The 21,979-nt window shown below is 39.1% G+C and overlaps 1 protein-coding gene across 5 annotated transcripts in view; it reads right to left on the bottom strand.

Annotated features, from left to right (window-relative positions):
• Positions 1-21,979, bottom strand: part of NPAS3 (neuronal PAS domain protein 3) — an 843,689-nt gene that overhangs the window by 422,877 nt on the left and 398,833 nt on the right. For all 5 annotated transcript variants that reach the window (XM_074955835.1, XM_074955836.1, XM_074955837.1 and 2 more), the window contains one exon: positions 2,059-2,141. In XM_074955835.1, the coding sequence (XP_074811936.1) occupies positions 2,059-2,141 (83 nt within the window). The remainder of the gene's footprint in view (positions 1-2,058; positions 2,142-21,979) is intronic.

Below are 21,979 nucleotides of genomic sequence, written 5' to 3'. Positions count from 1 at the left end.
AATGACATCACAAGGTGATATTCTGAGATTCCTGCAACTACTGTATTTCAGTGCTCTCCCTATAATCTCTTACTGAGTGTTGTTTTATACATTTTAGCCTGCTAAAGCAAGAGAAGATTTTTAACATATTATGACTAACTTACATCCATTATAAGTTCACTGAGCTCTTTATCCATCATCCACAATCTATTCTCTTTTAAATGTCACCCTAGAACTTTCTTCTATCAATTCTGCTAAAGATTAATGGAAGCAATTTAGAAAGACCAACACCCTCTTTGAAAAGGCCACACCTCAACAGATATTCAATATGGAATTTATGGTGACTCAGACTGAAAACCATCAACTCCATGTACACATGCTGCAGTGATTTTTTGCTATCTGGATGATAGCTCTTACATCCTCTATGTATTAGTTGGGGGGGGGGGAATCCAAAATAAAAAGGAAATCTGCTTTAAGCAGATAAAAAAATGATGAAAGCTTCTTAGCCATTCAGTGATTGAAAAATTTACATTCCAAATAGCTTATAAGGTTGTAGTGTGATAGACCTCAAATAACAGAATGAATTGTATGCATATTATAAGGTCATGATCGACATCTGGACTAAAACTGGATACAAATCAATTTCAATGAGGTTTTATCTGGATATTACTAGAAATACATACTGTAAAAAGCATACCTTTATGTATATAGTATGTATTTATATATTCATAGCAGCATGCTGACAAATTACACAAACTCAAACATCACAAAACTGCTGCTTATTTATTTTTTTTCTGTATTGTTTTGTTACATCTGTAAGACAGCACAACAGCATTTATGTCTATTATGCAAAACTCAGTGGTGCACGTTTACCATCTTTGGTACAGTAACCATATATATAAGTATTTGCTTACAACATTAAAACCTTGAACTTAGACCTCTGCCAAGGACACACAAATAATTAAATCACTTGATTCAAAATTTTTGCACTTAAAGGAAATTCATTCCAGTGGTAAATTTTATGTTTTGCTAGAATTATCTTTGTTACCATTTTACATTTAGCTAACTGCAGAAAGGTATGAAAACCTGGAGATTACCCATAGCTCCTTTGAAAGCTACTGCTGTGGTAGTACAGAGAAATACCTCTCAATTGTTTCAGATGAAGTGAAATATTTCTCATTATAGTATCCTAACTTGCCTCTCTTGCATATCAAAAGACAATATTCCATGCTGCATACTTGGATTGAGAAGCAGAAATTTCTGCTAAATAACAGCAGTTATTTAGTGCTGCAGTTAGAAAAGACCATATGCACAGCAGGTTTCTTATTTCCGTAAGGCTTTTTGTTTGTTTGTTTAGTCTACATTGACAAAACACTCCCCATTTTGTTGCTGTGGCCTTTGTTACCTGCTTCTACTCCATCTCTGATAACTAAAACCTAAAAAATGTTTTGTGGAATCACCAAGCCCTGACAATACAAAACACATAACATACATGGATGTCTCTATCACATCATTTCTGTTCAACCTAATCTTTTTCACATAAAGCTACTGTACAGTGTCATAAAATACTTTGGGAAAAATCAAATTATTCTTATCTCATTTACTATTAAGACCTGGAAGACATGCTGTTATTTCTTCTCTATGAAGATTTTTGTAATTCAAACTATTAGAGTCATGACAATTGTGGGTGGGGGAAGTGAAATGGTGTTTGTAATCCAAAATGAGAAAAGAAAATCTAAATCTGAACAGGACACTTAACAAGAATCAAATTATTTACACAAAATAGTGTTTTATACACACACAAACACACACGGTAATTCTGTGAGCAAGTTATTGCATAGTCCAATATAACTACATAGCGTGATTCATCTAAAGTACTACAGCACAAAGAATACTTGCCCTCCCTCTCTCATTAAATTTCTCTCACTCAGAGACTTTCTAAAAAGAAAAAAATTGAATCCATAAAAAAATCTCATAAATGTAAGTCCTGATAACAACAGCTTCAAATAATTGGCAGAAATATTACATATTGTTACTGTCTAGTTATGTTGATTATTTTGGTAAAGCCATTATTTTTACCTGTAAAATGTGACTTCCCAAATGTGATTCAAATACTTCAATGGCAAGGGCACTGGGGCTTCTCCTGCGCTGCGCACCTATAACTGAATAAAAAACAATTATGTTCCAATGTCTGCACATTCAGTCATACTGTATCCCTGATTACACCACTGGAAAGATACTATAGACATGGACTCTTGCATTTTTAAACACCACTAGTGTTAATTACAACTTTGCCTTGCACTATAGTAAGTAAAATCACCGTATAACTTTCAGTGATTTGAATTTTGTGGCTTAATATTATTCTTTTCAAAGCTGTTAAAGTGCCCGGGAACTATGAAAATAAACATGCAATACTAACAGCTCTCAACCTGTGGCCCAATCAGCACACAGCTGCAGCCCATGTGACACCCTCAGGGCCATGCAGGTAGCATATATATTGTGTGGATGTGGCCCACATAACAAATAGAGAGCTGGAAAACAGATTGAGAACCACCCAGCTACACAAATATGGCCCAAGTCCCGATAGAAGTTTCTTTGTTCATATTGCTGAGACTATGGACCAGGTGTGGTAAAAAATAAGAAATATTAAAGTAGAAGATGCTAAATATAACGCATGTGCACCCAAATGTGCAGACAAAAGCCAAAAATTACTCCATAATTGTAAAGATAAGAAAGATGTCTTTCTGAACATGCTACCTCCTTCATTTGAAAGTGAACTGAAGGACTGAAGTGCCTGAAACAGTCACCATTTGCAAACAATTTCCTCACTATGATATCTAAGGCATCAAAACTATTTCCTATTGTAAGTATAAGGAAATATTGCAGTATCCCAGATACCAAGGTAACTGCTGTGTCTTCAAACAGCAATCTCCATACTATTTGTTAAAATTAATAGTTTTAAAAATAGAAAGGGAATAACTTGCAGCTATGATTTCAAAGGCAATGATGACTAAAATAAGAGAAAAATCAAGAAATCACACAGTAGAACTTTCGTTAATCTCGACTTCATATGGTGTGCCAGGAACAAGAAGACAGTAATAGATGCCTAAACACAGCTAAGCAGGGGAGGAAGTAACCTACTGTAGATATAGAGCTTTTTGTTTTACGTCTAGCTCTGCTTGGGGGAATTGGGGACAAGGGAGGTGGAAAGAGGGGAGATGGGTTAAGGAGACTCCCCTCCCCCTTGCAGAAGGCAGACATATTCACATATTAACATCTAAGACCCTGATGGAAAAGTGCCTCTGGAGCACAAGAGACAGTGTTGCATCTCTACACACCACAGTGCCTTGAAGACATAATCTAACTCAATGTATTTAGCCAAGGAACCTCAGGGATAAAGTTTGTAATTGGTAACAACAAATATAGAGTACTAGACCAACAGAGTAGTCCAACGCTGTTACTGAACAGGCTAATTTGTTAGCAGGCTGATTATCAATTGTCCAATGAAAACTAATTTTAGATCAACAATTTGTCGGAGTTTTCTGTGATATCAGGTGCCAAATCTGATATCTGCACACAAAGGTATAGGTCAAGTAATGACAGGGATGTTGACTTATAAGTGTAATGTCACTCCTTACTGATGCTTCATGTAATTTCCTTGCAGGAAATTCTAAACTATTTATACTGGACACACAAGTGACTTCATTGTTAATAGATTCAGGCAACAGCCTATAACAGTTACAAATGGTTACTGCTCCAAATCTAATATTTCCATGTCATCTTCATCTACTCTCTGAAAGGAAACCAAGACCATACATAAAAACAGCTAAAAACAAATGCATGGGGTTTCCCCAGATTCTTTCATTACACACTGAATTGAGACAATAGATTTTTATGTCATAATCAGTTATGCACTTTTACTCCATACAATAGCTGAAGAGATATGTCACATCAATATTATACTTGTACTTGACTTAGTTTCTTACTAATCAATTTATTTTTGGTTTTCATTTCACAAACTGACCCCCACTTCTCTGACCCTGAATAGTTTTGCTAATCAATGCTTTTTTCTCTCTTTTTCCCATAGCCACATTAATGCCTGTAATTTGCAGGATTTTGATCAAGTATATGATTTAGGGACAAAATTCAAAGCATAGTAAATTCTTTAGGATTACTGTGTCTGCAAATGAACCGGTCTTCTTTCCCTACTCATGGCTCTTATTCTTTAACTCCTCCCGCAGTCCTCCACACACAGGCTCATATTTAGAGACGATCCAATCCATCTAGCTCGCCCTACCCACTGAAATGCCCTGAGTAGTTAGCGTGAATAGGACGTGCAGCCATGTTTGTTCGGGAAACTTTAGTTTTAATTATAGATAGAGTAAAATATACAGCATTGTAAAGGTTATCAGTGTTCTCATTATGATTACTATTGGTAAGTACTGCACACAATCTAGCCATTTCATTTATGGTTTACCAGAAACCAAGTGGGAAAAATCTACAGGTTTTCCTTAAGCATTGTTTCTTCTTTTTATATGATCATTGTTTAAAACAAACAAACAAAACTTAACTGGTTCTCTTTCAACTAGACTGTGATTTATTTTTCACACCAAGCCTAAAGACATCACCACTCAGATATTTTTTTCTGATTAATGTTCTATTTCTATACACCACTCCCTAAAATCCACTGGCATATTTTTAAATGTAGCTGATTTACTGATTATTGCTTCCAGTTCTACAGTGTTAGTTGCACGTGATGGTTGTTCAGCGTGCATATGACATAACTTGAATAAGGTGTATGGATATGATCAAACAGAAATCAGTAAATGATCTGCATGTGGAGTTTTAAAGCAATATCTGTGATTCAGAAGCCTTTTTAGTAACAGCTCATCTGTCCTTTTGCACTTTAGATCCTTTCAGTTTCAAAGTTCAAATTAAAATACTCCAATATAAGTAAGCTGACGTGTGAAAATGCAAACTGGACTCGATAATCGTACCTTTAATACTTGTCAATCAAATCCACTAAAAATCCACACGTGTGTCTTGGTACATGGTATCCATGCACATAAATATATTGTACGTGTTTCATGCCATTCAGTTCAATGTCATTTTTATGGCGCTGGAACGCCTCTTGATTTATGTGTTTTGCCCTTTTGCAGGTGATGTGGGGCTATAATGACAGGTCCTAATTTTACAACCAACATAAATATGTTAAACAGGAAACCATTATGGCCTCTGGTAGCCAAGCTCCAATGCTAGCATTATTGGTAACTGAATAGATCTTAAATATGTACTTCTTAACTTGCACTTTATTTTTTCTTTGTACCCTCACTATCATATCTGGCATTTTGAGGAACGAGACAGTAATGTTTTGATAATTCCAGAAAATAGAATACAATGCTATTTTCCTCACTGTTCTGCTTTCATTGACTCAATATTTTACTTTTTCCAGCCTCAAGCAGTAGATTTCATGCTGTTCATCTGCATCAGAAAAATAATACTTTAGTATACCAGGGTATATCAGATTGGAACATTTCAGAAACATGACGGGTTTCTTATGCAATTTGGCAGTCCCGTAACAGAGTAGACTCACATGTGCTGAATGGGTCACTTATTAAACCCAATCTACAGCCTTATTCCCTTTATCTGATTGCCCAATTTAAAGATGCTACTTTTAAAAATCTACATTAGATATAGGATGCTGAAAGAGCAGAGCAAAATAAAACAACGTATTATGGCTTAGATTATAACCTACTACTTTGCAGTCGTGCAGGTGACTAAGCCATCCTCCACCCACCATGCACAATTATATAGGGTTTGCTGGGATAGGGAGTCTGGATGCAATCAGGGGAGGCAGTCTCTGACACACCACTATTTCCTATCACAACAAAGCAGACAAGGAAGGACTGGGGTACAAACAGACAAAAGCAAGAGACTAGAGGAAGTCATATTTCTACTCTTCCACCCTTCCCATGTTTCAACTGGCAGTGGTGACTAGGTGCCAGGCAGGGATTATGCTCTATCTGGCAGTGCAATTGATGTGGCATACTTCAGCTGCCTGTCATGGAACACAAGGTCAGGGCGAAATTTGACTCAGAGAGGTGCTTCTCTGAGTCACAATTCATTTTTGGAGCTCTGCTTGTGCCAGTGCAGTTATATGACAACCTGTGTCCTGGACTAAAAACAAAGTATTAATCTAGCCCATTATGAATAACATAACAGACAATTGCTTCAGTGAGGTGCAAATCTTACAATAAATAATCTATTTGCATAAACTGGCTACTTACCTGTTTTGTGAATGAAATCTATCAGCATCACTTTAATTAAACTGCATCCCCCAAGGTTCCCAGTGGAAACGCCACCATAGAAAGTTGAATTGTTTGCACACGTTATTTCATAGAATTTCCAAGAAACCTCGAGTCCAAAGGATCTAGGATTTCTAAATCAGAGAACCTCAGCTGATCATTGAGCTGAGGAGCTGGCCCTATATTTTTAAGAAAGGGTAGAGTGGACTCAGAACTAAACAGTCATAACAGTACCTTATTTTTAATATTTCAAAAACTAGCTTGGGCTACAGAATCACAGGTTTTCGAGTATTCACAAGATTTCCAAATTTCATTATGAAGATTCAAACTGTAAAGTGCTTTAGCGCATTCAGGAAATAGAAGCATTTTTACTTGGTTTAGTGAAGCTACTGAAATAATTAATGCTGAACCAACTAACTAGCACAGCAATAAAATAACTGAACAAATTTGGCACAAAGGACTATATATAAAATGCATAATCCAATAAATCCGTGTGGGGGGGGGAGACAAAGAACTTCATAGCCATCACATGCAGTGCACACGCAGTGGGGCGGAGGGTCAGTCCACTGCCTTTCCCCTTAGCTGAGCCATCTGGGGTGCACTAAAAATAGGGTGACCATATTTCCCTATGCTGAATACAGGACTCCTGGTAAAATTACTCATATTCAAGCAAGTTCAACTGCAATCAATCAGAACTATGCAGTACAAACATTCAAATTAACATGACTGAGCCCCTGTTAAAAAGAAACACTGCATAGTTGGATTCTTTTTATTTACCTTCTAATTTGTAAGGCTTTAGGCTTCACACAGGGAGAGGTAACACACACACTCTCATACACCTCTCTCACGGTGTGTGTGTGTGACCAACTGACCCTCCCCTCCCTGCCCTCCATGTCTGGCTAGGCCCCTGGGACAGACCCACCTCTCCTGATACCTGACACCGCATCTTCCCAAGGCAACATGTGGGGGGCACACAGGGTCACATGCCCCCCCTCCCCAGATTTCTGCTAGGGTTCACACCAGAATGTGGCCAGCAGCAACCTTTCAGCACTGTGCAGCAGGGAAGGGACGGGAGCTGCTTCCAGCCATGGGGGATGGGGACAGAGGGATGACCTGGCCCATGTCTTTGCAGAGCTCATCTTACCCTCCGCCCCCCACTTCCCTTTGGCTGGAAGCAGCTTGTCCCTTCCTGCCCGCACAGTGTCGAAAGGCAGCTAACACCTCCAGGCTGCTGCTGACCACCAACATAACCCAGCCGCTTCTTGTCCCCTGGCCACAGCACAGGCAGGAAGGGGTTAAGCCCTAAGGATGCATTGTGCACCAGGGGCCAGTGAACCTGACTGCAAGGGCTTCAGAGAACCCATCCAGAAATGTGGCTCAGCAGGGGAGGGTGCAGCCCCACACTCCCTGGGGCAGGACCCAGTACAGAGGTGTGTGTGTGTGTGTGTGTGTGTGTGTGTGTGTGTGTGTGTGTGTGTGTGTGTGTGTGTGTGTGTGTGTGTGTGTGTGTGTGTGTGTGTGTGTGTGTGAGAAGAGGGTGCTAAGCCCCTACCCGTGAGACTAGTGTGGAGCCTGCAGGGTGGGGGCATGAACAGGCTGGAAATCGCTTCCCCACACACTCCAGAGCTTACCTGAGGGGTGGAGAGGCTTCCCCATGCTAACACTGTGCAGGTCTTTGGTACATGCAGGGCTTGGCTCCTCCTAGCCAGCGCCCCGGGCTGGAGGGTCTTGGGCTTTCCTGGGGCGTCAGCCCAGCCAGAGGCAGGGGCTATGCTGATGGACCAGCAGGGGGAGTGGCAGGCCCTGCATGCTACATCTTCGCCCTGCCACCAGCCTTGCATACCCACCCCCATTGTCGGCCACTGGACCGCCCCCCCACAGCTGGTGGGTGAGCGGCTGGTGAGCAGGAATCCGGCCAGCAGCAGGATTCGCCAGTACTAATGTGGCGGGGAGAGGAAATACCGGACAATTTACCTGTTTTTAAGAGAAAGTCGGGACTACTGCAGGAGGGCTTAAATATGGGACTGTTCCTTTAAAAAACAGACACCCTAACTAAAAAGGGGATGATATATGTGACAGATATGAAACTGCTCTGTACTCAGTTGTGAATGCTGTATGTTGGTTTGGCTATGGGAATGTTATTATATAAGCATATGAAACAAAAGGTATGTCTACACTAGGGGCTGGAGGTGTGCCTCCCATCTGTACTGACATAATCACACTACTTTTCATTGATGTAGTGTGCTAAAAACAGTGGCATAGCCAGAGTAGCACAGGCTAGACATGCAGAATACAAACTCACCTGAACACCATGGATACAACTCAGCATGGGACTACGCTGACATGCAAGAGGGAACTTTTAGGTTGCACCAGCACAGGCCTGTTTGTGCATGACACACTAGTACGGACTAAAATTTACAGCCCCTGGTGCAGACTTACAGCCCTTAGTTAGCTTTCGTCATCAGGGAAAAAAAAAAAAGACAGCCCTATCTGTTCGTACTCAAGCAGACAATATATGTGTTAATGCCTTTGAAGTTTGCCTCTAATAACGTGGAATCAGGAGTCCAATTGGACCCACAGAATGGGAGGAAAGATGCCAACTTGAAACCTCATGGCCTTTCAGGCAGGAAGTCTCAGACAAAGTGCTTGGAAGTAGTTACAGCTGAACCTCTAAGGAGATATGAACAGAGAGGGTCAGTCTGAGAGCCAGTGGCTGGAGGAGTGCAGTCTGCTTTGCTTGCTATGCAGTCTGTTTTGCCCTTTCTGGGATAAAGTGGTGCCTACCTACACACGCAAGGAAAGGCTACGGTTTATATAGGATAATATGGATATAGGCCCTTTGTTATGTTTAACCCTTTTCCTCTCTGTTTCCTATCTTCCTATGGACAAATAAATAATACTGTGTTTTGACACTGCTTTTCTCTGTCACTGCATTTTCATACTGGTCACAAGTCCTGGAGGGAAGTCCAGCTGGACCTGCTGAAGACATGCTTGGTGAATAAGCATGGTGAATAAGTGCTGTGACCTGGGGACCCAGTCTAAAAGCTGGGTGGATCACAAGATTTCATCCTGAGAGAAGTACAGGCATGCGGCTGTAACTTGGAAAGGGTGCCCCCGGAGAGACCAAGGCAGGGTGAAAGATCCAGCTCACCCTGAACTATAGCAATTGATGGTCCGGAGGGATATCCAAGGTTTGGGTCTACCATAGCAGCCTGGTGAGCATCCACAAGGTAGTGATCTTCCTGGGATGTAACATAATGGCAGAATATTTCATCTTGGTTTAGTAAAGCTATTGAAAATTTTAATGCTGTACCATTACCAACTAACCATCAAAGTAATAAAACATCTGAACAAATTTGTCAAAAATGACGGTATATAAAATGCATAATACATATGTGATAATATGATATATGATAATCAACTTAAAACACTAACAATGGCATTTAAAATCTATTTTCATGTATATTAATTGGTCATTCTGGATGCATACTGATGCATCGGGGCGGGGAGATAGCTCAATGGTTTGAACATTAGCCCACTAAATCCAGGATTGAGAGTTCAATCCTTGAGGGGGCCATTTAGGGATCTGGGGCAAAAATTGGGGATTGGTCCTGCTTTGAGCAGGGGGTTGGACTAGATGACCTCCTGAGGTCCCTTCCAACCCTGATATTCTATGATCTATGATGTCCATCCTCTAGTCATGTGTGCATCTTTGTAAAATATGCATACACTGTTGCAGTACATAGCTGTTAAAGTAAACCAGCACTTTCAGCAGATTAAGTGATCAGATGTCAAGAATGCACTTGTTAACTTGGTATGAAAGTATTATTTAAAATGGAAACTACAGGTAAGTTTTATTACTTGCTTTCCTATACCTCATCTGGAACACTGCACAAGTACATTAAGCTCCAAGAATTAAAAATATTTAACTCATATGAATATTTAAAATACTTTAACAAATGAGATTTGCTTTAATATGTCTAGCTGTATAATATTTAATTATATTTTACTCGCAATTCTACATCTTACAAGGGGTTAAAGCAGGCTGTTGTCAAAGGTATGGCACATATCATATCACTTGTAATCCCATAAATTGGGTTGGTGACAACAGACTTTAAGTCTGCATTCCTCCAAGATGTATGTTTGCATTCTTCACCCACCTCAAAACATTTGAGATTCAAAATTGCCAGAAAAAAATATGATTCAAATGGTTGTTTTACCACAAATCTTCATGTGTTTTATGGGTCTCCTCCTGGCCTAATTACTTCAACTCGAGTTTTCACTGAATAAGCAGAGCAAGATCAGGCCCCAAATGTCTTTCTTTTATTTTTTAACTTCTCAAATTAAAATGAAAAGTTCTATGTATGAAAAGACATGCAAACCTTAAACACACACATATGCAAGATTTTAAAATATTTGACAAGTCAAATAGTTGTGTGTGGTTTCTTTTAATTTGTACTTATTCATACATTTTAGAGAGTGTATTTCAAAGATTTTTCTTTTCATTGTGAAGGATGACGGCTTCTCTGTTCAAGGATTTCTAGTCATCTAAGTAGAGAGAGTTCTCCATCTGTAGCTGGGGGAGGGAGCACTGGCCTTTCTCCCACAGTCTGGTAGTTACTATAGGAACTATTGTGCCTCCTTCAAAAGGGTTACAGATAGGGTGATTAAAATTCTTCATGGGAGAACCCCCACTCCTGTCCTTGACAGATGAAATTCTTCAGAGAGAAAGCTAAGCTTCTAGTTCAGGAATGACAGCACCTGAGAGAATGAGGTAGCAGAGAGTCACCATGGCTTTAAACAGAACCACAGGAAAAAAACTGCTGGGGTCCATAGACTCTTCAGAACTCCAGCAAATGGTGAGCTGTTCTAAGGCAGCTGAGAGGAAATCCTAAATGGGTTTGTGGGGCTAAGGAGTAAAACTAATCTGAGTTAAAAATGGCTGAAAAGATCTTTTATTCCCCTGGAATCCCAGCAAGCTTATTGGAAACTCCCAGGAAATAGAAACAGTAGGAACATCCTCAGTGCATGAAACACAACCACATTCAGATATTATGATTCCCAAAAGCTATTTTCAGAGGTAAGGAACACAGTACACTTTGAAATAAACCAAAATTAGGGCTAACAAAGCTATTACCATGCCAATGCAACAAAAAGATCAACTACCCTGTATTCAATCTAGCCATCAGTCCAGTGAAGGGTAGCAAAATGCACTGTGGTAGTGTCAAGGTGGGGTAACAATCCTCTGTTTTATTATTACAATTTAATATTTATACTGCCATAGTACTCAGATTCCCCAAACATTGTGCTAGGTGCTGTACAAATGTATATGAAGATTTGGCCTAGTCCCCAAATGTTTACAGTCTAAGAGGACAAGGAATGTAAAGAGGGTATGAGGGAGAGAGATACAATAAAACATATTTTATACACATATATTTTATACACATTCACAATTTTTTCCTACTATTAAAAATAGATAAAGTAAGTATCAACTAACCCCACCTATCCCTCAACTTGGTCCAATATTAATTAGATGTTTCCTTATAGCAATCATGGCAGAGCTAAGTCTTGAGAAAGGTCTGAAGGAGATATGGGAAGTAGCTTTATGGTTTAGTCTAGGGAGGGGTGGTCCAAGCATAAGTGGCAGTGTAGAAAGCAGAGTGAAAAGTTAAATAAATGAATGAGGGGCATTGTTGGAAGAGCAGGGGAGGTAGAGGTGAGTGTGGAGGAAAAGGCAATAAAAATTATGTGGATGTTAAGGCAGTTCTAGGGGAGCTGGTTGTGGTAATCAAGATGAGATAAGGGTCTCCAACAGAGTTTTGGCTGATGTGTGCAGAAGAAAGTGTCACAGAGAAGGAAACACAAGATTTGATACTATCTGGATGTGTGAGGAAAAAGACAGGGAGGAGACAAAGATGGGATCCTTAAGAAGTTTGGAAATTTGGCAAATGTGCAGATAAGCATTCAAATTTGAGGATATTTGTCCAAGCACAAATACAGGAAAGTCCAGCCACACCAGACCAAAATCACATCATTATGATAACCCCAGGATGAGTGATGGCTTTGGAGTGCACATCAGAAGTAAACAGAAGAAGCTGAATGTTTGGAATGACAGGTCTAAGGCCTTTATTTTCAAACCAGTATTAAAATTCCTCGGGAAAGAAAACCCCTTTCTGACAACAGTGCTACACAAATTGCTAGTGTCACTGATTCTGTTCTGGGAAGGAGGGTAGGATATTAACGTCAAGTCACTGTTACATAGTGTCAGACTATACTAGCTGGTAAAACTAAGAGGCCTACATCTGTTGTCTTGACTTTTTCCCCCAAGTCTGATCCCAAAGGCTCATGTCATGACATTTGTAACATCTGCTACAAATGCTGAGGTAAGTCAAGCACAACCTTATTACTTCCAGTCTAATACTCCATCCATCCACACGGCTTTTATATGCCACGAGTATGTCAAGGGGAGCAAAGGCTATTGGATCTACATGAAGCAAGCAATTTCTGAGAGTCAAGTAAGGGAAGTATCTCTCTGTGACATCCGCCAGTCTTTGTCTTTTTTGACTCTTGGCACTGTAATTTCAATGTCTTCCCTTCTGCCAAAAGAATGGGCAAGCAGCTTCCCATTGGAGCCAGTACAAATGCCTCTTTATATATTAGGCAGTAGTGTATTACAGTACGTGAGAGCTGTGATCAACATCTCCCAAGCTTCCACCAAGTCTAAAACACAGCCAGGCTCGGCTAACCTGACTCCTCTAAATACAACTCTGTTGTCAGGATTGGTTCTCCCAGGTGAAACAAATTCCCCTTCTCCCCTCTCTCAATCTTTTGACAGCATTGGATTCTGTGCATTATCATATGGGCAATATTTATCTTTTAATTCACAATCTTTGGAGACTGCAACTCTAACAGATCAAAATTGCAACAACAAAAAAGTTAACTCTGGGATAAGCTGCTTCGCAAAATGCCATCCGTCCCATAGTTTAACATGGAATGATGGATGTGGATTTCTATCTGATATATGTGGAATTCTTGAAGATTTAAAACATCGTTGTTAACTGCCTATCATATAGTACGCCACCACAGCTGTACTACCATTAAAAGGCACTGTATGCCAAAGTATATCTCGACCTTAAAACAATGTGAACATTTCAAAAATACCTGGGCAAGAAGCCAGCCATTCATTATGGGGCTGCAACTGCCTACTGAGTTTTCTTTAAAAATATTCATGCCCTCTTCTAACAGTAATTGGCATATGTTTTTAGAAACTAACGGCTTTAGATGTGACTGGATTAGGCAGCAAGCTCAGCAGTCAAGATCAGAAAACAGAAACACACATCATATGCTCACAGTCCTGCCTTTTCATTTTATGATAATAAAGACAATGTAACATTGCATGACAACAAAAGGGAAGTAAGGTATTGCACCTGATAGCAATAGAATTCCTGTTTTTTACATCTACGGTACGTTCACTTTCTTTCTCTGGCGTATCATCATGACCATAGTGAAACTGAAATGAAGAATCCCAATAAGGAAGGGCAACAACCTCATTTGAAACAGCACTGGATTTTGCACATTATCATATGGGCAATATTTATCTTTTAATTCACAATATGAGCTTTCGGTCCACATTGAAGATTTATCTTGAATTTATCTTCAGCATTGAAGACACAAATCAGATGTTAAGAATTATAACATTCATAAACCAGTCGGAGAACACTTCAATCTCTCTGGTCACGCAATCACAGACATGAGGGTCGCTATCTTAAAGCAAAAAAACTTCAAATCCAGACTCCAGCGAGAAACTGCTGAATTGGAATTCATTTGCAAATTGGATACTATTAATTTGGGCTTGAATAGAGACTGGGAGTGGCTAAGTCATTATGCAAGGTAGCCTATCTCCCCTTGTTTTTTTCCTACAAACCCCCCCCCCCAAGACGTTCTGGTTAAACTTGGATTATTGCTGTGCACATTGTAAGATGAGCTATTGCCAGCAGGAGAGTGAGTTTGTGTGTGTGGTTTTTGGAGGGTGTGTGTGTGGGGGGGGGGTGAGAAAACCTGGATTAGTGCTGGAAATGACCCACCTTGATTATCATGCGCATTATAAAGAGAGGTTTCAAAGAGGGATGGGCTATTACCAGCAAGAGAGTGAGTTTGTATGTGTGTCTGTGTGTGTGGGGGGGGGGGGGGAAGAGTGAGAAAACCTTGATTTGTGCTGGAAATGGCCTTCCTTGATGATCACTTGATGATCACTTTAGATAAGCTGTTAGCAGCAGGACAGTGGGGTGGGAGGAAGTTTTGTTTCATGGTCTCTGTGTGTATATAATGTCTTCTGCAGTTTCCACGATATGCTATGCATCCGATGAAGTGAGCTGTAGCTCACGAAAGCTCATGCTCAAATAAACTGGTTAGTCTCTAAGGTGCCACAAGTACTCCTTTTCTTTTTTCTTTTTACGAATACAGACTAACACGGCTGTTACTCTGAAACCTGTCATTGAAGATTTAGAAATACACAGCACTGCTCTCACTGAATGTAGGATGGCTCTCAGCAGTACAATTCAAAACCAGCTATGATGTAAACAGGCAGCAAATAACCCAACAGAAGGATTCAGAGTGGTAGCTGTGTTAGTCTGTATCAGCAAAAAAAAAAACGAGGAGTACTTGTGGCACCTTAGAGACTAACAAATTAGCATGGGGTGTTGATGACTTTTAGATTAAGACTGTTGGGCTTTGATTTCTTATTGCCAGGTTAAATGCTCACTTCAGTGACAACTTCATGTTTCTCCTTCACTTACACATGCAATAGCCAAGAAGAAAGTTAATGGTAGCTGAATAACAGAAGAAATAGCTTCTGAGGGTGATTTTTAAATAAAAGAGTTTCTTATGGTGCCTTTTGGTATATTTTCCATTTAATGGTGTCCAGTTTGCAAATTAATTCCAATTCTGCAGTTTCTCATTGGAGTCTCTTTTTGAAGTTATTTTGTTGGAGAACTGCAACTTTTAGGTCTGAAATTGAGTGACCAGGGAGGTTGAAGCGTTTGACTGGTTTTTGAATGTTATAATTCTTAATGTCTGATTTGTGTCCATTTATTCTTTTACGTAGAGACCGTCCAGTTTGGCCAATGTACATGGCAGAGGGGCATTGCTGGCACATGATGGCATATATCACATTGGTAGATGTGCAGGTGAAGGAGCCTCTGATAGTGTGGCTGATGTGATTAGGCCCTACGATGGTGTCCCCTGAATAGATATGTGGACACAGTTGGCAACGGGCTTTGTTGCAAGGCTAGGTTCCTGGGTTAGTGGTCCTGTTGTGTGGTGTGTGGTTGCTGGTGAGTATTTGGTTCAGGTGGGGGAGCTGTTTGTAGGCAAGGACTGTTCTGTCTCCTAACCTGAGGAGTTTTGCAAACTGGACACCATTAAATTAGGCTTGAATAAAGACTGGGAGTGGATGGGTCATTACACAAAGTAAAAACTATTTCCCCATGCTAATTTTTTCCCCTACTGTTACTCACATCTTCTTGTCAACTGTTTGAAATGGGCCATCCTCATGATCACTACAAAAGTTTTTTTTTCCTCCTGCTGATAATAGCCCACCTTAATTGATTGCTCTCATTACAGTTGGTATGGCAACACCCATTCTTTCATGTTCTCTATGTATATATATCTTCCTACTGTATTTTCCACTGCATGCATCAGATGAAGTGGGTTTTAGCCCATGAAAGCTTATGCCCAAATAAATTTGTTAGTCTCTAAGGTGCCACAAATACTCCTCGTTCTTTTTTCAAACAGAAGGAGTCACTACCCTGTCATACAGTACAGCCATATAATGATCTGAATCAACATTCACAACTTTTATTGACATTATTGTGAGCTGCAAACCAAAATTGAAGGGTTTACGACTATTACAGTCTTGGTTGCTTCAGTGAAGCACATAGCAAGCTGGTTTATTTATACACTTTATGCCTTTTATCCTCTTTGTGATTCAGCCAGAGAAAGATATAATGGAGGTTTGTAAATGAAGTGAGGCTGGATACAACTAAGCAATCAATCAACATTTTCAGGGAAGGTATGTGCATCAGTTGCCAAAACTGAACTGAGTAATTAACCCAGGATTCTGGTAAGAAGCGACTCTGACACTAGTCAATTATTTTTGCTGGTCTTCCAGCTGCCACTTCTATCCATTGATAAGGGAGGCTGTAGGCAAAATACAATGATTCTGAATTTGGCAATTTTAACTCAAAGAAAGAAGTTTAAAGGGACAATCAACCCACATGTGGGAGAATTGTTGTAAAACTGTTCAAAATCTGTTGCAACTGTTTCATTTTTCTCACTAAGTATGTCAGATAAGAGCTAGAACAGTAAGCTGAAGTTGCCAAGGACTGAAAATATCTCAGAACAAACGATAGCCATTTAGAAACACCTTTTCACCCTTAAAACATACCTACTAAAGATGGGGTCTTCCAAAGGAGCTGCCTCCACCCTATTGTGAGTCCCCACAAATGGGAGATAGAGCTGTTTAATCATTAAATTACTGTTATGCAGTGTGTAGACAGGGAGTCTGATCAAAAGCCCACTGCAATTAATGGAAATATTCCCATTGACTTAAATAGATTGTGGATCAAGCTTTTAATGCACAAGAGTTCAGACAATTTGCAAGAATCTGTTTCCGTAGCTGGTAAGAAAACAGAACCGTTTTCTCAGAGATTACGAGGGGCTGTAGGAAAAAATAGTTGAAATCTAAATCTCCTGCATGGCACATGCTATGTTATTCAATTCTTTGCTCAAGGAAAACAAAAAAATACAGTATAAGATGGATGAGTGTGATGATAAAGCAGAATTAGAAAGTTAAAATTGTTTTTTTCCTCAAGAATGCTGAATCCACAAAGATTGACATTTTACTTGTTAATGGGTTTCAGTATCCTTTAAAATGGCAGAAGAACTGGAAACCAATTTTTTTCATCTCTGCACAGTGACTTCTGGGGAGAAAGTCTGCAGACTGGAAGATTCCAGAACTGCTGCAGTAGTATGTGAGACTCTGGTAATCAGAAACTGGGGATCAAATTCACCATTGCCTTAAGAGTGCACAACATTGTTCACTTCAATGGAGTTGCAGTCATTAATACAAACAGTGAATTTGACTTACAGACCCTTTCTACTGTAAGAGAAAATACGCCTTTTTGTTTGCTAATTCCTCAACTGTGTGATTTACCCTCACTACTCTGCATTTTTAATGTCAAGGTGTCAAATCTCTTCTAGTGTGAAACAACAGATGTGGGACTTAGCATTTAAAATACATCATGTCATACCTATCAAAGTTGAATGACTTATTATAGCCAAACATTTATTTTCTTTGTATTCTAGAGGAAGTGGGGATACTTGTTCAGGAAAGGAAGTCAAAAAACTCAGAAGTTGTTCCAGACTCGCTGTTGGAAGAGTCAGCTGTGGACACAGATGGGCATATGAACTTTTGAGGAAGTATGTGCTTTGTAAGACACATTTTGAGTCTTTAATTTGGCTAGTTCTCACTTTTTTGAAGTATTGATACTTTGTAATCTTAGTTTCTTTTTTCTATCTAGGACCTTGACAACTGTATTGCCAAAGCATGTATTTAGATCTTTTTTCTAAAATTATATTTAATGTACACCTACCAAACTTATATTTTTGTTACACATATGCACTAAAAGAGAAACATTTTCTTTTTTATAAGCAACTCTGTTTTATCAGATCAAAAGATTCTTCTGAAATAATTCTTGATGCTTTGTTCACACTTTGTAGCACTCTATAATTCCCAAATTTCTTATACTTTTCTCTTAATTTGCTGACTTGGTCCAGCCAAAGGAATAGTTCTGTAGAAACAATAAATTTGCTGTCATCAATTTATATGGTTTTCCTTTTATGGATGGGATTTTTTCTGAGAAATTTAATATAATGTGATGCTTCAGTGACAATATATAGAGAGATTTGAATGAAGACTGTTCACATTCGATACATGATATGCTCCTTCCCTTTCCCCCACCCTCTATCCTATTTATATATTCTGCAGTTGTCCAGGAGTCCTAATGACTAATATTTGAAATAGTTTATCTTATCTTTTTTTTTATTATTTCTTTTACTAACCTTGTGAGAGAAGGTTTGTATTCTGTCATCTTTCATTATGTGTCTACTGGTTTTATGGTGTTCTTGAAGCCTTGGAATTGTTTCTGTATGCCAAACAATGACGTCTTGTTTATTTTATAATGTGAAAATCAATTAAACATAAGAGTAAAAAATGTGTGGCAGTTGGCAGTGTTATGCAAGGATAAGTCAGAGGTTCGGCCAACTAATGAAAGCTGGTGGAGAACTCTTTCCACACTCAAAAGCTTTCCATTACAAACTCCATGCCATTTGCAAATGTACGATCAGCTTCTCTTCTCTTCTAAACATGATTGTGTCCATTAGAGTTGCCAGAATCAAACTTGAGCTGCTGGGTTGGCCAGAAAGTCCAATTTTTACAAGTGCAGAGCCAAAGGAACTGATGAAAGGCAAAGTAACGTTTCAGCCCACTCTGAAAACAATTCTGACATAGAACAGCTCCCTTTCCTGGCACAACATTGACAGAGAGGTAAGGAGGGAGGGAAGAGGAGGAAGACCCCAATGGATCATGGAGCATTAGACGTCCACACAGGAGAAAGGTATACGTATGTAGGCTGTGTGTGATGAGCTCAGGAGGAGATGGGTGACTTCCTCATAGAAAAAGAGAAAGGAGAAGAATAAACTGAAAACTAAAACTCATCCTCCCAAAGGAAAAATCAGAACATTTTACACAGAGTGAAAGAGGAGAAGGATTAGAGGAAACCCAAACAATAACATGAATTTATTTCCATCTCACTTATTCTTCCTTTCTACTATTTTAATTTACCTTTTCTTTCCATTTTCCCCTTATCTCCTCCCCTATTTTGCACTGCCCCATATGAGGTGGTTAATCATCTTTCCCTGATGTAAGAGGTGGAGCTCCACCGACACCTAGTTGTATGAAGTTTAATGGCTCACTTCACCACAGAAATTACACCCCACAAAACAACACACAGAATACAGAGGAAGGCATTTAACTGAAATAGTTATCCACTGAATTCCATTTATTTTATTTTTCATTACTATCAACAAATGGAAAACACTCTGCATTATTCTAAAAAGCAGTCATCTCAGTCTCCGACAGAGTTTCAAAAACAAGCTGCACTTTACATCTCTCATTTTCATAAATATCACAGATCAGTCAACATACTATCAAAGTTTCAAGACTACATCAATAGGTGGCTATCCCCTCAGAGCCTTTTGCCTCATGTTATCATTAACTATGGAGCCCAGTGGGGTGTCGCTGTCGCCAGCCCCCCATTTTTTGTGGTACTCTGCTGATTTCAACAATATTCCTGTGCCTTGCAGAACATTAAAGAGTGCCCTCAAACTTACTTCAGAGACAGTGCAGTGTCATGTTGTGACATTACGCCACTTTATGAAATCAGGGAGTTGCAATACACATGTCACAATGGTCTCCTGGAATTAAACTGGCAAATTTACGAGGACGTTTTGAGCTAACTTTCGCAGATAGGTTCTTCTATGATTCACACAACTCAAAAAGAAAAAAATCCAAATCTTCCAAACCTGCAACTGAAACAGATCATTAGTGATGCCCCTAAGAATCTTTGGCCCTTGTCCAACAAAGCACTTAAGCATATGCTTAACTGTAAGTATGTCAGTAGTCCTACTGAAGTGGTATTATATATTGAAGTCAATAGGATGACTCATATACTCAAAATTAAGCATATGCTCTGCTGGATTGGCGCCTACCTGGCCCAAGAAAAATCTCTAAAATCTGTATTTTCTAAAAATCTGACATTTTCCCCCATAGAATGCAGTTCCACTGATGCACATGTAGTATTAGGTTCTGCTATCAACAGACTTTTTAAAAATATTTTTGGTCGAGCAACTATCTACCTTTATTTATCTAAAATAAATTCTTTTAATTCAAAATTAATTCAAGAGCTGCACATCACTGGGTATCCGGTAAACCTTTCAGAATGCAAACCTACCTAGATTAATAAATAATTCAGAACTATGAAAATATGATATCCTGGATGAAGTCTAACAGAGCTTTATCTATATTTAAAGTCGGAATAATTCCACAGAATTCCAGTTTAAGGAATTCAAGATACTGAGATTTGAAGTATGATTCAATACCATTTTTTTTCTGAGTGATAATGTTTCATTAGTTTAAACAGTGAAAAACAAAATGAGCTGGCAGTGCAGTCTAAATTACAAAAAGAAATACAAAGAGAAACAGAGGACATTGGGATAGCCATTTGAATGATGAAAGACTCTAGTGTTGAGACACACTCACACAGATATTGCCAGCCACAAAACTGTGGTGACATAAAGGTCAGCTCACATACTCACTAGACAGATAAATAGAGGAAAGCCCCCAAAATATCCCCAAAAGCCTTCTGTCCACTCTATTCTGCAATCATGATTGGCTGTGTCATGTTTATTGTTAGCCCATCTGGACAACAGGTGCAGTACTTAATCGCTGCAGTGTATTTGATTATTGACTAGTGAATATTTCTAAGTGGCACAATAGGCTGCCGAATGACCCTTGGTAATGCAGAGACCTCTTTACAGTATACACATGCAAAATCTCAAAATAAAAGAAAACTAATTCAGGATTTTAACCTATATTCTGTTGGAGATGTTGAACAGAGCTTCAATATACAACTGACATCAGTCAAACAGTTAGCTTGGCACGCTTATAGAGAGTCTATTAAAGAAAAAAAAAGAGGTGCATGGATTTCAAGCTTGGAGGCCTCTAATTACCTCATGCTTAAACTTTAACTACAAAATTCAGATAAATTGCAGCACTAAAACCAGAGAAGATCCTCCACCTGATTTGTGCCAGTGCATCTAAAGCTCAGTGATGCTGATCCCAGAGAGACTTTTCCACTCAATCCTAAGAGAACTCATTTTAGACCCATTTCTAATGAGCATATAAGGATTACTTGGATGTTTTGGTAAAGCTACCCGGTAAATTAGTCAAGCTGAAATTTTATTAGCCGCAAAGTATTACAGCAGCCATATAGTCAAAGAACACTGAGGGAACTGACATTGTATTAGTCATCTATTTAGCCAGGTACCAGAGATCAGTACTCAGTACAGGCTGTTAGTTGTAACATTAAGCTAATTGGCTAATAGTTGCAGCAGTTCTTATAATGTTTTTGCACTGAGAAGTGTGACCCCTTCTTGAACCAATTTATGTAAACCCAGAGGGAGTCCTAAATTTATTCCAGTTTCACAAATGTATGGTCTGGATTAGGGACCCAAGAGCAAAAAGAATATGCATAAAAACCTCTGGGTTAACCAAACACCCAAAATTTACATGCTGTCAGCCTAAAAACATTCTGTTTAGCACATGACTAAACAAATGTTGAAAATAAACACAACAATTTGGTATTAAAAACATTGATATTTTATCCAATGCATACTGTGGAACTATGGTTTTTCCTTTCTGTCCTCGGCTATTTAGTTAGTTATAAACTTTTATAGATGTGAAATATTTTAGGAAGTCCTTTGGAAATGGCCTGAGGTAATTTCAAACTTAACAGACCCTGTCCCACTAGAGCTCATTACAGCGAATTTTATAACAAAGTACCCTCTACTTAATTTTC

Source organism: Natator depressus, chromosome 6 (assembly GCF_965152275.1).
Source record: "Natator depressus isolate rNatDep1 chromosome 6, rNatDep2.hap1, whole genome shotgun sequence".
NCBI lineage: Eukaryota > Metazoa > Chordata > Testudines > Cheloniidae > Natator > Natator depressus.
Note: the sequence above shows the minus strand (reverse complement) of the source record. Positions and strands in the feature narration are given on the sequence as shown.